Below are 19,008 nucleotides of genomic sequence, written 5' to 3' on the forward strand. Positions count from 1 at the left end.
TAATTAATTTTATGCAGATTACTTTATTGACAAGATGCTAATAATACACCTTTTATTTTTTTGTGACAAAAAAAATTACCAATGAAATATATATATATATATATATATATATATATATATATATATATATATATATATATATATATATATATATATATATATATATATATATATATTTATAAAGAAATTAAAATTGTTTTATGATTAAGACTATTATTATTATTTTCAACTGTATGGCGTACTTTGCAACAGTATGCAGCTTAACGTGCCACCACTCTTGTTGTCTTCGTTTCCGTACCGTCTACAACGATGGAATACTTTGTTACTTTGGCACTACTAGCTTACACTCTCTATAGGCACGGCCTGACATATCTAATCAACAGGCCAAACGTTTGGACACACTTTCTTATTCAATGCGTTTTTTTAATTTTCATGACTATTTACATTTTAGATTGTCACTGAAGGCATCAAAACTATGAATGAACACATGTGGAGTTATGTACTTAACAAAAAAGGGGAAATAACTGAAAACATGTTTTATATTCCAGTTTCTTCAAAATAGTCACCCTTTGCTCTGATTACTGCTTCGCACACTCTTGGCATTCTCTCGATGAGCTTCAAGAGGTAGTCACCTGAAATGGTTTTCACTTCACAGATGTTATAGTTTCGATGCCTTCAGTGACAATCTATGTAAATAGTCATGAAAATAAAGAAAACGCATTGAATTGAGAAGGTGTGTCCAAACTTTTGGCCTGTACTGTATATCTACGGTTAAAAATGTGATTAGTTCCACTTTTTGTTTCATGCTGAGGTGGGGCGACCAGGCAGTTTGGAGCAACACCTACGACAGCACGTAGTCACGACAGTGTGACTTGTTAGGCCAGAAAGCTGCATAGCTCGTGCGTGTGATTGCATCAGTAGATGTAAACAAAGTCGTGAAGCCATGTCTTTTTTTTATATACCAAGCACTTTGATAAAGAAGGTGAGACTCTGTTGCATGCAAGAAATAAGTTGTTGCAAAGTTTTAAAGTGCTTATCAACAGTTTTCAACAAAAGTGAATTTATCCGTTTCATTTGTCATTTATATGCATTTTGCATTGTTTCTCTGCATGCAAATTGATAATTATTGGCTAGTGTGTTAGCATTTTGGGGTATCGGATAAATTGGATTTATGTAAAAAAAAAAAAAAAGTGAGTTTTTTATAAGATTTGAACCTTCTACAACGGAAACCGATGTACCGCTGTACTGGTAAACACTTTGAGGAGGTGTTCCAGTCACTTTGCACATTTCTAATCTGCAGCTTTTTTTTTCCTTTTCTTTGTGCTTCAAACACTCCCTCGCCGTGCAATCAGAGATGATTTGTTGCCTCTTTTAGCTGCGGCCCTCCAACAGCAATATGATCTATCCTCCGAAGGTCATCGCCTGTCTCCTTCCTCCCGCCTCTAATTAATGTCTGCCTCAGCTTCTTCTTCTTCTTCTTGTCCTCGTCGTGCGTCTCTCTCTCTCTCGTCCACGCCAGACTGTCACGGCCGCGCATATAAATCAAACAAACTTCCCATCCAGGAAGTCGTAAAGTGAGACACATTAGTTTGTTGACTAAATGTCGCCGAGGCTGGAAATTCCCTGTTAGTTTAGCATTGCCGACCGGGGAGAAGATGATCTATTTTGAATGATAATAGGAACACAGTAGAATGAAGATTGATAATTATTCAGTTCCAGGGTCAAACTGTCACCACAATAAATCATTTAACTGTACAGGCAATGTTTGAAGTGGCATTCAAACAGTCATGCAAGTGTAAAAAGAAGTTAACCAGCATATAATAAATCCATTTCCTATAATGATTGGCCTCATGAGAGTGACAGGTGAGCTGGAGCCTATCACAGAGTCTCCAATTAGCCTAGAAAGCATGTTTTAGAATCAGAATCAGAATCAGAAATACTTTAATAATCCCCGAGGGGAAATTAAGATTTTCAGCAGAATCCCATTCAAGATCAGACAAACATTACAGGGAGACAGAACAGGATCTGGCAACACTAAATTGGCCCTAGTGTGTGAATGTGAGTGTGAATGTTGTCTATCTATCTGTGTTGGCCCTGCGATGAGATGGCGACTTGTCCAGGGTGTACCCCGCCTTCCGCCCGAATGCATCTGAGATAGGCTCCAGCACCCCCGCTACCCCGAACGGGACAAGTGGTAGAAAATGGATGGATGAAGTCAAAGTGATTTACGCCAATTTAAAAGGAAAGAAAGAAAACGCAAATGCACATCAGCAGGTACCAGAAGGTAAGAAAAGTTGGTTTTGCATAATATTGTGAAACAAAACGTTAGATAATATGACTGCTAATGGGTGTCATACTGCGGTCCTTATACACACACACCATCGTAATACTTGTATCTCTGACTACGGTAGCCGTAATGGGCCGACAATCCATCAAGCGGTGCGGCTTCAAAGTCATACTAAAACATTTTGACAGATTTTTGAGCGCCGTGTGTAATGTTCTTTATTTTCAATAGAACATTTAAAGCGTCGGTGTTGTTTACTGGCGTCATATTGCAGTCTACACGTATCTCTTATGTGTGACCACCATCTACCGGTCACACTTATCATTACACCATGTAACAAATAAAATTGCTTCGAGGTCGGTAAGCACAACCAGAATTATTCCGCGTATACTACTCAGTGGCCTTGTGGTTAGAGTGTCCGCCCTGAGATCAGTAGGTTGTGAGTTCAAACCCCGGCCGAGTTATACCAAAGACTATAAAAATGGGTCCCATTGCCTCCCTGCCTGGCACTCAGCATCAAGGGTTGGAATTGGGGGTTAAATCACCAAAAAATGATTCCCGGGCGCGGCACCGCTGCTGCCCACTGCTCCCCTCACCTCCCAGGGGGTGAACAAGGGGATGGGTCAAATGCAGAGGACACATTTCACCACACCTAGTGTGTGTGTGAGACAATCATTCACTGTAAAAAAAAAAAGAAAGTTGAGAAAACGCAAATTTTCAAGGCAACATGATGCAACAAGATGTTTGCGTTTTCTCAGACACTGTTTTGGTACACTGTAAAAAATACGATTTGCAATAGTTGGACTAATTATAGTTTTCAAGTTAGTCAGACTCAGAAATAAGGTTTCACTATGTTTAACTACCAAAACAGTATCTGGCCAGCAGTAGTCAAAAGTTGAGAAAACCCCAAAACTTGTTGCATCATGTTGCCTTGAAAATTTGTGTTTTCTCAACTTTTTTTTTTACAGTGTTGGTACCTTAACTTTAACTTAACTTTAATTCGGCACACCCGGTTATAAGGCGCAGTGTCGATTTTTGTGAAAATGAAAGGATTTTAAGTGCGTCTTATAGTCCGAGAAATACGGTAAATTCACCAAAACGGGAGTAATTGAATCTGCTTAGTCTATTTGTTAACTGAAGTAAAGTTTACTTTACAATTTAATACTACTACCTAATACCTATGATCTATTCTTCAATCAGTTTTGTTTAATTTAATTCAATTAAAATATTATTTTTCACATAACATGTCCTTTTTTTTTAACCATCCAATATTTCTGTCAATTCGTACTTCCTTATTTATTTCTCTAATACATTTTTAATTATTTGTGTGTTTTATTTTTCTTGTATTATTCAATTGAATTAATTAATTAATTTGGTAATACGGTAAAAATGATAGCGTGTAATACATTTTGTAGAAAACTTTTTCAGCTATTAAAAATAAACATATTCTTCAACAGTTTTTTTTATTTTTCCTCTTTTCCCTTTGTCTGTCCCCGTTCAAAACCGTTTTAAAACTAAACACACACAGTATTTGGGGGAAATGTCATTTTAATGAAAAATAAAATTATTACACACAGGAAGTTAACCAAACTACCAACTAAATAAACTCTGCTTCTACCTACTCCTTTTCGGGGCAAGTTTAGTAAACATGTGATGTTCAGCATGCATCCAATAAACGCAACCTTTCATATTCCGCTAACAAGAGCACCTCAAAGGCCTTTTGTGCCCGTTTGGAGTTTGAGCGAGATGGGAATGAAAGCCGTTAAATCGTCTTAGTCTTCGGCAGCTGAGGAGAATGTGGGCTCCTTTCCCGTCACCCCGTCACCTCTTTTGCCGAGGAGGCCCCGGGTTTTGTGCGGCGTTCCAACACGCGTGAATGGCGACTCAGCATGGAGGCTGCAAGAAACGCGTGCATAGAAACATCATAAGAAAAGATGGAACGTCCTTAAAAACGCTCCCTGGGAATATTTAACGAAGAGGTCCCCCGAAAGGAGACAGTCTCCTCATTGAGGTGCTGAGATCTAAAAGGGGGTGGCGGGCTCTACCATTGCTACTTGGTATCTAAACGTGCCCTCATTAAGATGCCATCGTGCTTCAGGAAGGGAAACATTGTCAGTTAGCATGAAGGACTCTTGGTAGGAACATTCCGGCTAACATCATGGAATTGGATTGATGTTGTTTGCAGGAGCCCAAGCTGCCATTTTTCTTCTTGTTGCCGCTCCTCACTATGCGGATTTCATGCCTGCTGGTGTTGCTATTAGGCGTGCTCGTCATGCTGGGGGTCCCCAAAGATCACAGGGGTCCACACGGGGGTCAGCACTTTTCTCGCTGGTGCAAACATACACCCGACAACTTTGGACTTCTCTCGAGCCGCCGTCAGAACCACTATCACACTTCCAGGCGTTCCCAGGGGAGAGCGAGCAAATGTCCTCACAGTAAGTGTCGTTAACACGGGGAACATTTGTCAACTTCACGCCCGGGTAGTGTGTCGCGGGACAAATATTTGCTGCATTCACCTAGTTTGGTTTGGGCACTCTTTTTTTTTTAAAGGCAAGATGGGTATATATTGGGTCCTAGAAACTGGGTTACTGTATTTTGTCGGACCAAAAGTCGCAGTTTTTTTCATAGTTTGGCCGGGGGTGCGACTTATACTCAGGAGCGACTTATGTGTGAAATTATTAACCGTAAAATATCAAATAATATTATTTAGCTCAATCACGTAAGAGACTAGACGTATAAGATTTCATGGGATTTAGCGATTACGAGTGACAGATTGTTTGGTAAACGTATAGCATGTTCTATATGTTATAGTTATTTGAATGACTCTTACCATAATATGTTACGTTAACATACCAGGCACATTCTCAGTTGGTTATTTATGCGTCATATAACGCAGTGGTGCCCAACCACCGGGCCGCGGCCCGGTACCGGTCCGTGGACCGATTGGTACCGGGCCGCGGCCGCACAAGAAATTGTTTTATTTATTTATTTATTTTTTAAAATTAAATCAACATAAAAAACACAATATATCGTAATATATCAATATAAATCAATACAGTCTGCAGGGATACAGTCCGTAAGCACACATGATTGTATTTCTTTATGACATATCAGTGTTCCCCCCCACCCCGGTCCGTGGGACAAATTTTCAAGCATTGACCGGTCCGCAAGTACAAAAAGGTTGGGGAACACTGATATAACGTACACTTATTCAGCCTGTTGTTCACTATTCTTTATTTATTTTGAATTGCCTTTCAAATGTCTATTCTTAGTGTTGGATTGTATCAAATAAATTTCCCCCAAAAATGCGACTTAAACTCCAGTGCGACTTACATATGTTTTTTTTCCTTCTTTATTATGCATTTTCGGCCGGTGCGACTTATACTCCGGAGCGGCTTATACTCGGAAAAATACGGTAATTGTGTTGTTCATAGTGCAGTCATTGAATCATTTGAATATAAAATGGTCCACTTCCCATGTGTTTCTATTTGCAAACAATCAATCCCATATTGAGGAAGCATAAATAATCTGTTCCAGGGTCAAACCCATCGCTTTAGTATCACTTTAACATGTTCAGGTTTCATAAAAATGTTAAAATAATTAAAAGACCCATAGCGTTCAGATGAGTGAAATTTCACTCGAAATTTCACTCGCAAGTTCTCTTGCGGTGTTTTTTTACTCCTGGCTGTCGTTTACCATAACTTCCATTAGTTTTTGAATAATTGGTAGTTGGTACAGCCCTTTTCATCTATATGGCGGCCCCTCTCGGACATAAACCCGCATAATGTGGATAAACACATGAAAATTAGGGATGTCCGATAATGGCTTTTTGCTGATATCCGATATTCCGATATTGTCCAACTATTAATTAACAATAACGATATCAACCAATACCGATATATACAGTTGTGGAATTACATTATTATGCCTAATTTGGACAACCAGGTATGGTGAAGACAAGGTCCTTTTAAAAAAATAAATAAAAATAAGGTAAATAAATTAAAAACATTTTCTTGAATAAAAAAGAAAGTAAAACAATAAAAAAAACAGTTACATAGAACCTGGTAATTAATGAAAATGAGTAAAATTAACTTTAAATTAAATTAACTTGATTTAATAAAAAATAAAAAATAAAATTTTAAAAATTAAAAAACCGATACCGATAATAAAAAACCGATACCGATCATTTCCGATATTACATTTTAAAGCATTTGTCGATATTATCGGACATCTCTAATGAAAATTATTATTTTCATCATTTAATTGCATGATTACTTCAAAACTGATATAATTAACATTATGAGCAAAAAAGAAATGTAAAAACAAATCATTGTTTACTAACTTCCCTGCTCTTCCATAGACACCAAAGCCTGTGTTTCCTCGTGCTCTTTCAGCATTCAGGAAAACATCAGTAGAAGAGGACACAAAATCAAACACTAGCATCTTACCTTATTCTTGCTTCTTGCAGGGTCTGACTCAGTATTTCTCCCCTCGAGGGTGCTCCTGATTATCAGGATCATGTTTTGCTTGAGTTTTTTTTTTCGAAAATGTCCATTCAAACCTTTAATAAACAATCAAATTAATTAAATTGTGAAATAATTAAATCAATTATTAATTGAGAGATTGAATGTCATTTCACAAATACATTATTGATGCATTTACATATTTAATTCCAATTATAATTATTTTTTGACACATTAAAGCAATTATTTAAAGATGTATTCAAACTCCAACCAAAACATTTCTTCTTAGAAGTCAGAATCATTAAAATGATAGTTGCAAATTACACTTCTCTCTCTTAGTCTGTCTCATTTTGCACGAGTCAATTTGACAGGAGAGGTCCATACTTTAGTTGTATCGCTACATCCTGCAACAATGCATCTGGCAGACATATTTCATTGTTCCTTTCAAATTCTGTGCAAAAATATCATGATTCAGGATGAAGATGCTACTAAAACAAATGAAATTGCCTCCAATCTTCTGTAGGTGACGTCAGCAGGCTGTTGCAGGGCCCGCCCACATTTTGGAGCTAAAAGTGGGCGTTCCAAAATGAAATAACTATGAAATAAGTGCCAATGTTGTCAGCATTAGATGGACCGTTTAATCATTGCTTAGTAAAACATAAAAGGACCGTTCCACTAGAACGCTTCCCTTTGCTTGATTTAACTCTCGAAAAAAAAAAATCTGTTTTGAAATCTGAATCTAAAAGTATTGAACTACTCAAAATGTGTATCGGCCCATTGCAGGCAACTTCATTTCATTTTTGGACAAGGTTCCTAAGCCGGAGATGAGATACATGGCTGAAAGTGACGGGAGCAAGTTTTTATTAGGTAATATAGCCACACTAAGCACATTATTATTAGAAATCTTAAAAAAATATAAACATAACATCAAAAAATAAGCTAAGATTTTAAGACACTGCAGTAATTGCTGAAATATCATGAAATATACAGACAAATAAAAATGTATATTTACTTTTTGTTTAATCTGAATGATCCAACTTCATTTAGATGATATAATATGGAATATTCTACGTTTTTAAAAGGGCAACAAGAGTGAGGGAAAACCTAGGGACACGACTACTAAATTGTTAATTTTAACCAGTCTTTTTTTTGTTTTGTTGTTGTTTTTTTCAATTTAAGAACATAAGTTCTAACACAAACTAACACAAATGTAAAAAAAATTCATTATTTTTGAATAATTTTTGAAAATGATTATATTTTATGGTAAAATCTCATTTTAGGAAGTGAGGACATGCAACTATGGAGGGCCAAATGGGACAAACTTAAATAAATAAACACATCTTCAGATATTACATAAATGTGCCTTTACGTAATTGAATCATTCAATCCTGAAATAGGGAAGTCAATAATTAATTAAATAACAAAATATTATATATTATAATAAATCTTGAAATAATTAATTACATTGTGAAATTATTTAATCAAATAAGTAAATGATTGAATGTAATTTTACAATTTGTATATTAATGACACATTTAATAACACATTCATATATTTAATTCCAATTATAATTAATTATTGACACATTAAAGTAATTATTTTAAGATGTATTTATTTAATTTTGTCAGATTTGGCCCTCCATATGCAACAAATGCTATGTTTCCAGTGTTCAAGGTAGTTTAAATTACTTATTTTAAACGTCAAGTATTTAATATGCAATCAGATAAATGTGCAGGACACTTTGCTTGATTAAAAAAAAAATGTTTACAATTATATTTTATCGCGCATTTATTCATGTGTTTTATTTCCTGTGTCAGTGATTAGGCTTATAAACATAAACAAGTTTTATTTTAATGCGTAATGATGACAAGTTAATGCAAAGTCCCGTCACGGTACAGATGAACCTCACTTAATCTCCATTTTTGACATTGTTGCAAGTATAAAAAGAAGTGAACCACTGCTATTATAAAACATTATAATCAACAGTTCATCTAGAGATTTAGCCGTTGAAAGTACCAAAATAAAAAATAATGCATGTCTTATTTTTTAACACTTTTATGAGTTGGGCTCTTTTAGATCTCTGAAAATGTTTGTGTTTTTTTTTCTCCTACTGTCATTGCTCGTAAAATCCAAATGACTCAAAATCAATGTTGTTATGAATTATTGTCCTGTTTAGGGCCCCAATGAATTCACATCAAATATTCCACTTTGAAAAAATAGTTGGGGGCCGAGGGGGATATTTAGCATATTTGGGGTTTTTGCCATCAATATTAATGTTCTGAATTATTATTATCTTGAAGCCTCTAATTACTTCACATCAAACATTCTACTTTCAACCATGAAAAGTTGTCTATGACAAAAAGAGCATAAAACAAACCTAAAAAAATAATACCAAATTATAATCAACAGATGGATTTGAAGTTGATCTAGAGATTTAGGCATAGAAAGTAACAAAACAAAAATAATGTGTGACTTATTTTTATCACTTTTATGAGTTGGGCCCTTTCAAAATTTGAGTGGGATTTTTTTTTTATTATTCAAATTAATCAAAATTAACGTTGTTATGAATTATTGACCTATTTAAGGCTTCAATTACTTCACATCAAATATTCCACTTTGAAAAATGTTGGAGGGGAGAATTTAGCAAATTTTGGGTTTTTCCCATTAAAAAACTGAATTTTCTTCGACAAAAAGGGCATAAACATAAAAAAGATTGTAAACTTTATATCAACAGATCCGAAGTCGCTCTAGAGATTTAAGCGTGGAAAAATATATTTATATACTACTTTTTTTTTTTTTAATTATGAATGAGACCCTTAAGGGTCCCCGGCACCAAACTTGAGGGAGCCATAAAGGTAAAAAAAAAAATCTATATATTGTAATGGAATTTAAAATTTAAAATATCAAAATGGCCCCAACATGATTTGATTTTTCAGTGTGTGGCCCTCAGTGTAAAAACTTTGGTACCTCTGGCTTACATTCATATATTTTTGTCAATATTTTGAAATTACTCCCACATACCTTTAAATAATCTCATTGATGTTTATCTCTTGTTGTAGATGAGCGATCCCTTTTAAGGTATACTTAAAAACATGCAGTTATTGTACTGGTTTTAAGTTCAATATATTGTTTATTTAAAAGATGTGTCCTGTCAGTGGTGGTCAACATTACTATTCAAGTTTATATAATGACAAAAAACATATTTATTATGTTGCAGACTCCTTCTAAAATATATTCTTATTGTATGATTTACTTTGAATACACCTTAAACTAAGCAATTACTATATTCTCGATGTATTTATTTATATATTTTTGAAAGTTCCTGCAGGGTCAGATGTCATGTATCCACCAGTTTGCACTTCATCCACCTTGGTAGATCCGTTCAGGAAGCTTTCGCTAGAGGGCGCTGCTTGGTAACAAATGCAGTTGAGTGCAGTGACTCGCATTCTCTCTTTTCTCTGGAAGTGTAACAGAGAAGCTTTTTTTTTTTTTTTTTTTTTTTTTTTAGCAATTCTGTTTTATGCCACTCACTTTTCCACGCCCGTATCATCTTTTATTGCCACTTTATCAATTATTCATGCACAGAGTTTTAGGAGGTGCTCTGTTTTTCCCTTAAAGCAAAGTGCAAAGAAGTAGCAGCATTGCAGCAGCCTTGTGGTTTATATTCTAATTAAACATATATTAGATTATAATTAGCTGTTTTTTCGGTCTCCCTTTTGAAATGGAAGTCTGTGTCGTTCATTGAAAACTAGTATTCGTAATCAATATTTTTTCTGTGTTTTTTGTACATTTACCCTTTCGTGTGCATTATGTTTACTGCATATTTAATCATATTTTCATCTATCTAAAGCGGTCATGTTCACTATTTGGCAGCAACCAATAGAAGGCACCATTCATGTAATGCCAATTAGTTTTCTGCCTAAACGGCTGCGGTAAAAATTAACACAACACAATCGGAAGGGAAAACGCATTATAATATGTCTTTATAAATAAATAAAATGTGTGGTTATAATGCCACAAATTGGTCCAGAGGCTAAAAAGTGTATACATATACGCTAATTTAATATGCTGTATAAAATTGCAATAAAAGGGATCGTGGATTTTTTTAAATAATAACAACAACAAAAAAGTGGCTAAGTTTCATACAATTAGCCTTAAACTGATGTATTGAAAACCAAATATGCATTCTAATTTATATGTTTGAGTGTTTTAGCTCCTTCCACTCTAATAATACTGCATTATTACCAACACAGTGTGTTACATGTAGTCTCAATAACTGCCTATATTATGTGTGTAGTTTAGGGTTATTCACAGTAAGAATCTACAGCCAGACTAAATTATTATTAAATTAATAATTGTAAAAAAACAAAACGTATGAAACAAAATATGTTGTGTTAAACCACTGTTGGTAACATAATTTAGCCAGTAGTGTTTTGTTTTTTGTTTAAAACATTTTAACTTTGGGCAAGTTTTGTACTTTGTGTGTTTTTTCTTTTACCTGAAATGTTTAATTTGTAGGAATTCAGGGGTGTTGTATATGTTAAAATGAGCATTTTCTTAGTGGTTTACTTGTTATTGTCTAAATGAATTCATCTGTCGAACCCTACATTCACCCTTAATAAGAAATAAGCAGTAATTGTGCTGTATTGGGATTGTTTTAGGTGAAATATGCTGTTTGCACTCTCAAAATTAAAAGGTACCAGCGTGCACCTAAAAGACTACAATGCTTGTACCTGAGGGATTAACTTTTGAGAGACATTTGTACCCTTTGTCTACTTAATAATTTTGTTGATATCCTGATAATGCCAGGATAACTAAAAAGAACAATATTAAAAAGCAACATTATGTTAACAATGATGAATAAAAGTTAATAGAATAGAGATGATGGCAATAATCAAAGACGCTATTAAAAGACAATTGTATCAACTATATCATTAAGATTATTCATCCATTCATCCATTTTCTACCGCTTGTCTCTCTCGGGGTCAATGGATTTAAATGCCTTAAGTATAATTATATTTAATTTACTACTAAATAGATATTGTCACAAGCCAAACACAGTTTTAATGCTGCAGATACCCTTAAATGGTACACATTTAGAATATGTGTGATTTACGAACGCCTGTTCATATGGACTTTTTAATTTATGAGCCACAGACCGAATAAAAATAAGCTCCGATGTACGAACATTGTGTATGTGTACGAACATTTCATCTTCCATTGTGTGCCTCGCAGCGCAGACATTTTGTCTCCGGCAGCATATTCTGTATGGGCGGGCTGATGGATCTTTGGTGCTCATTTTCAAGTTTTTTTAAGCCTTTTTTGACTATATTTTGAGTAAAAAAAAAAAGTTTTGGTTTTTATTTTAATTTTAATTAATTGTAACGACCTGGCTGTTAAATTTAAGGAGCTTGTGTATTTTCAAAATCTGAGTGCACCACAGAGCTAGTGACAGTGTGTGAGGGTGTGTCAGCAGGGTGGCTGCATAGAAAGAAGTCTGTCAAGTGATATGCCTCAAATTTAATTTTTTAATTGATAAGGAAATTGGGCCAATGACCTTCAGTACTATATTTAAACATTGAATGCATAGTATTTATTTACACAACCCAATCCAAATAAACTTTATCGCTCATCGTGCAAAAAAAAACTATAACCAACACAGAACGTTAACACACACATGGTTGCATGCAACACACAACCTGCTCACTGAACTTTGTGGACATGGCACAATACAATTTAAAATTGCACCACTATAAATCCACTAAATTGCATGATGGGTAATATGCAACACATGCTCTCTCCACACTTTGCTATGTTTGGCGCATTTCAACTGCTTTGAGACTTTGGATTGATTACAAACCTTTAAGGAAGTCGTCACAGAAGTAAACAAGGTATGAGTCAAACTTTCACATGTTCCTAATATTCAATGTTTTACTGTTTATACTTCATATTTCAATGTCGTCAGGGTCTGATGGGGGGGGGTTGTTAGTTAATGTGTTGTTATTAAGTCTGTTAGCGATAGCTTGCTTAAGCCAATGTGAACTGAAGTGTTTCTGATCATTTCCTGATAATATTGTAACTCCTACATTCTTTATTTGTGTACAAATGATTGTTGTTACATCACAATCAAGCGGTGTTAGTGTGTCTGTGTGGATGTGGGACTGCACGTGCGTGGATACATAAGACAACGCGATGACGATTACCCTCGAAGATTAGGCTTTACCGCAGGTTGTACTGTATTTTTACATGGTTGGCAAACTTCCCTCTCAGATTTGGGATTAAATTAATATGCAGTCCAATTAAGTTCGTAAATCCAGGTTCCATTTGTACTTTGTACCCTTTTTGGTAGGACAAAAGGTCTAGGCTACTTATATATTGTACTCTTGTGCGAACCTTCTTAAAAATTATACCTCTCTAGGTACAGACATGTTGTTGTCTCATACCTCTATTTTTGAGAGTAGGGATATAGATACATATTTATTACGAGTGTGAATCTTTTGGCATGTTACGATTTGATCCGAGTGCGATTCTTGGGGTGACGATTTGATTCAGAATCAAATCTCATTTCAACACGATTCTCGATTCAAACAGGTTCTCGGAATGTATTTTTTGGTATAATAATCATAATGAAACTTTTTCAAAACGAGCTACAGTTTAGAAAAAAGCTTCTTCTGGTTGCATGGAGATGGCCTAAAAACATAGTTTTGAAAATCAAATTCATTTATTTTTATAAATAATAAAAAAAATTGATTTTTGAAAATCAGGAATACTGTATTTTCCGGACTATGGGATATAGGTCGCACTCACTAAATGTTAGAAGAAAAAATATGTTTCCATATATTAGGCGCACCGGACTATAAGCCGCAGATATATACGTTTTGAATTTAGTTATTTACACAGAAAAATGATGTAAATGTTTATTTACATACCTTAATTGTTTCCAAACGGTGTCTTTAACACGGCAGTAGAACGACTGATCAAAAAACAAAACAGAAAGTCATCGTCATGGACCCACTAGCTGCGGAGGCTAGCTGTCCAATCAAACTTGATTTACTGAGGATTTTGTGAAACTGAATCAATACAAAAAGATTACCATTGTTAGTTAATAATACTAACACAGACACGTGTTAGCACATTAACTCATGCAAACGACGCTAGCGTCTTTACAATCCGATAGCATGTATAAATATGCATGAAAACACTTTTACAGACATCACACATGGGATGGTTTAGTAGGTATAAAGTTTTAGTTATATTGTAAAACTTATAAACGTTGCTTGGAGTGATGAATGAAGAATCCATACGAGTAGAACGCTATGGACGGCTGGAAGACAAACGGCACTCCGGTTGAAAAAACTAAACAAAACCCAAAGCGTTACCCAAACTTTTTGACTCGGGGGCTGCATTGGGATAAAAATGTTTATATATATCTATATTGCACGTGCACTAATTGACTGAAAGAGCGCTGTCACGTTATCGATGGGAAAATGCATTTTCAGACAATATAATTTGCCTGAGTGGCTAGGAGACCCAGAGAGTAACAAGCGGTGGAAAAGGAATTAGAAAGGACATATGTAAAAAAATAATAATAATAACAAAAAACTCGGGACTTCCCGAGGGCCGGATTTTGGATGATGGCGCGGGCCATAGTTTGGGGACTCTTGCTGTAAATGAAAGGACACCTGCAGTGTGCAAACTCGTCCAAAATATGGCGGCTTAGCACAAACAATAAAACATGTTCTAGGTGTATTTTATTATTGCCTTTATCGAGAAAAATCCATAATTTCGCCGCACCGTTTTATGAGCCGTTTAAAGTGTAAGAGAAAAGTAGCGGAATTTGCTATAGATATATATAGTCGAGGTTTCTGTGGTTTATCCGTTATACAGTGCTCAATACCGGGGTAGAGCGGAATATACGGTAGGTCAGGAAAAAACACAGAGGCTATAACATCCCTACAAGCCTGTTTAGCAGGTTTCCCTGCTCAAATCCCCTGAAGAGCAGGGAAACCTGCGAAAAAGGCTTGTAGGGATGAAATACCCTCTGTATATATATATATATATATATATATATATATATATATATATATATATATATATATATATATATATATATATATATATATATATATATATATATATATATATATATATATATATATATATATATATATTATTATGTCTATTTTCTGCTGGATATACTCTCTATTTTATGTTGCCCTTTTTTTTTTTTGCTGCAGCTGTTACATATACTGTAATATTGTGCATGGTAATTGGGATTTGTTATATATTGTGTATCCCCGCGACCCCGAAGGGAATAAGCGGTAGAAAATGGATGGATGGATGGATATATTGTGTATATGATATAAAAATATAATACTATATAATATATCAGTATATATTATGTACTGTATATATCAGGGGTCACCAACCTTTTTGAAACCAAGAGCTACTTCTTGGGTACTGATTAATGCGAAGGGCTACCAGTTTGATACACACTTAAATAAATTGCCAGAAATAGCCAATTTGCTCAATTTATCTTTAACTCTATGTTATTATCAATAATTTATGATATTTATCTTTGTGGAAACACTGATCATCTTAATGATTTCTCACAATAAATATATATAGAAACAGATAAATATCAATATGCAACACTTTATTTTTATATTTTCTCTAAGTGCACATTTTTCAAATTGAACATTTTCAAATGATCACTTCTAAGACAGTCTTGTGAAATCCCAATATCCTATTTTAACTAGCTAGCCATTAACATTTTTTAACAAATCATGAATTACTTTGCACCATGTTTGTACAAATAATAACTCATGTAAAATACAAAAGTCAACTCTCAAATTTTTAAATAAATCATGTCACACTTTGAACTGGACACCAAATCTGTTATCTGTTTCTTTGTCAGTTAGTGAAGACCAAGTCTTTAAAATATTTTCTTGGATTTTCAAATCCTATTTGAGTTTTGTCTCTCTTAGAATTAAAATTGTTGAGCAAAGCGAGACCAGCTTGCTAGTAAATAAATACAATTTAAAAAATAGAGGCAGCTCACTGGTAAGTGCTGCTATTTGAGCTATTTTTAGAACAGGCCAGCGGGCTACTCATCTGGTCCTTACGGGCTACCTGGTGCCCGCGGGCACCACGTTGGTGACCCCTGGTATATATCATGTGTAAATATTACATATATGTTATATTTTATATTGCTACTATGGTACATTTTTAATGTACTTGATACCTGCATTATCCTTTCCATCCTTTGTAACCGAGCTACTGTGTGGAACAATTTCCCTTGTGGATCAATAATGTTTGTCTAAATCAGGGGTCCCCAATCTTTTGACTCGGGGGGCCGCATTGGGTTAAAACATTTTGGCCGTACACTACCGTTCAAAAGTTTGGGGTCACCCAAACAATTTTGTGGAATAGCCTTCATTTCTAAGAACAAGAATAGACTGTCGAGTTTCAGATGAAAGTTCTCTTTTTCTGGCCATTTTGAGCGTTTAATTGACCCCACAAATGTGATGCTCCAGAAACTCAATCTGCTCAAAGGAAGGTCCGTTTTGTAGCTTCTGTAACAAGCTAAACTGTTTTCAGATGTGTGAACATGATTGCACAAGGGTTTTCTAATCATCAATTAGCCTTCTGAGCCAATGAGCAAACACATTGTACCATTAGAACACTGGATTGATAGTTGCTGGAAATGGGCCTCTATACACCTATGTAGATATTGCACCAAAAACCAGACATTTGCAGCTACAATAGTCATTTACCACATTAGCAATGTATAGAGTGTATTTCTTTAAAGTTAAGACTAGTTTAAAGTTATCTTCATTGAAAAGTACAGTGCTTTTCCTTAAAAAATAACGACATTTCAATGTGACCCCAAACTTTTGAACGGTAGTGTATATACAATCCAAACCTGCGAAACAGGCTTGTAGGTATGACATAGCCTCTGTGTTTTTTCCCTGACCTAACGTATATATATATATATATATATATATATATATATATATATATATATATATATATATATATATATATATATATATATATATATATATGTACACTTTCGCGCACTAATTGACTAAAAAGAGCGCATACTTGCCGATGATGTCACGTTATCGATGGGAAAATAAAATTTTAGACAATATGATTTGCCTGAGCCGGGAGGAGACACAGAGAGTAACAAGCGGTAGAAAATGGATGAAAAAGGACAGATTTAAAAATTAAAAATTAAAAATTCTTTAAAAAAAGAAAAATGTTATTTATTTATTTATTTTTTTCGTTTGTTTTAACTTCGGAGTTCCTGCGGGCCGGATTTTGGACGCTGGGGGCCGTAGTTTGGGGACCCCTGGTCTTAATTGTAAGAGAAAAATAGCAACATTTGGTGGATGTAAAATCGGGATGAATAAGAATCGCGATTTGTATGTGAACCGATTTTTTTACTGTTAATGTTGGAACTACGGTGGCTAAGAGTTGAATGCAATGAGCGTGGATGGATTCGGACAAGAAGAGGTTAAATTTCCCCACTGGAAAAGAGCTCCGTGGAGGGGCAGGACTGAAGGAGGCGTGTGTGTGTGTGTGCGTGGGTGCGTGTGTGCGTGTGTGTGCATGGCAGTAGGCGCGTCATTCCTGCTTTTTCCCTGAATGAAAAAGCAGCGAGTGGGAGCTCCTCTGCACGGCTTTCTACCACCGCCAAGCTTCTGAAGGTTCGGGATGTAAAAAAAAAAAAAAAAGAAAGAAAGAAAGCAAAAAAGAAAAAGAAAAAGTGGGATGGAAAAGTTGCTTTGAGATTCTTCTTCTCGTCCGGACCAGACGCACACGGGACTTGCGCGCAAAGTTTCCCCAACTCCGGACTGGAATAATGTAACTCAGAGAGGAGGTTATATCTTTTTTTAAAATTATTATTTGGACTGAAAGGAGCGATTAAAGGCTGCGGGGATGCTTCTGCTGAGTGGACACAACTCCATTTTCTCCGTACGTTCCCGCACACTTTAGAGAGGAGAAGACATGTGTTGTTGACTTTCTCTTCTTCCCACTGTGGACTCTGGATGCTCCCCCCTCTGACATGACGGCGTGGATGCTTTTTTTGTGAATAATTTGGATTACGAGAAGAAGAAGAAGAAGAAGAAGTGGTGGGGAGGATTCTTATTAAGCAAGACCTTGAATGATGTCTTCAACTTCTACTGGATTTGTATTGCTGTTGGGAATTATCCATGTGTGCTCAGGTGAGGTTTCTCTTTCTTTTAGTCATGTGTGCGCAAATCCTTCATACAAACCCCGTTTCCATATGAGTTGGGAAATTGTGTTAGATGTAAATGTAAACGGAATACAATGATTTGCAAATCATTTTCAACCCATATTCAGTTGAATATGCTACAAAGACAACATATTTGATTTTTTTTTTTTTTTGCAAATCATTAAATTTAGAATTTGATGCCAGCAACACGTGACAAAGAAGTTGGGAAAGGTGGCAATAAATACTGATAAAGTTGAGGAATGTTCATCAAACACTTATTTGGAACATCCCACAGGTGAACAGGCAAATTGGGAACAGGTGGGTGCCATGATTGGGTATAAAAGTAGATTCCATGAAATGCTCAGTCATTCCCAAACAAGGATGGGGCGAGGGTCACCACTTTGTCAACAAATGCGCGAGCAAATTGTTGAACAGTTTAAGAAAAACCTTTCTCAACCAGCTATTGCAAGGAATTTAGGGATTTCACCATCTACGGTCCGTAATATCATCAAAGGGTTCAGAGAATCTGGAGAAATCACTGCACGTAAGCAGCTAAGCCCGTGACCTTCGATCCCTCAGGCTGTACTGCATCAACAAGCGACATCAGTGTGTAAAGGATATCACCACATTCGCTCAGGAACACTTCAGAAACCCACTGTCAGTAACTACAGTTGGTCGCTACAACTGTAAGTGCAAGTTAAAACTCTACTATGCAAGGCGAAAACCGTTTATCAACAACACCCAGAAACGCCGTCGGCTTTGCTGGGCCTGAGCTCATCTAAGATGGACTGATACAAAGTGGAAAAGTGTTCTGTGGTCTGACGAGTACACATTTCAAATTGTTTTTGGAAACGGTGGACGTCGTGTCCTCCGGACCAAAGAGGAAAAGAACTATCCGGATTGTTATAGGCGCAAAGTTGAAAAGCCAGCATCTGTGATGGTATGGGGGTGTATTAGTGCCCAAGACATGGGTAACTTACACAACTGTGAAGGCGCCATTAATGCTGAAAGGTACA

At 35.6% G+C, this 19,008-nt stretch overlaps 1 protein-coding gene across 4 annotated transcripts in view; it reads left to right on the top strand.

Annotated features, from left to right (window-relative positions):
- robo1 (roundabout, axon guidance receptor, homolog 1 (Drosophila)) overlaps window positions 1-19,008 on the top strand; it is a 687,039-nt gene that overhangs the window by 331,238 nt on the left and 336,793 nt on the right. The window contains exon 1 of one of the 4 annotated variants that reach the window (XM_062060416.1): window positions 16,868-17,981. The exons of the other annotated variants lie outside the window; for them this stretch is intronic. Within the exon in view, the coding sequence (XP_061916400.1) occupies window positions 17,921-17,981 (61 nt within the window). The 5' untranslated portion in view covers window positions 16,868-17,920. Of the gene's footprint in view, window positions 1-16,867; window positions 17,982-19,008 lie in introns of those variants that run through there. 4 annotated transcript variants of the gene reach the window in all.

Source organism: Entelurus aequoreus, linkage group LG10 (assembly GCF_033978785.1).
Source record: "Entelurus aequoreus isolate RoL-2023_Sb linkage group LG10, RoL_Eaeq_v1.1, whole genome shotgun sequence".
Lineage (NCBI taxonomy): Eukaryota > Metazoa > Chordata > Actinopteri > Syngnathiformes > Syngnathidae > Entelurus > Entelurus aequoreus.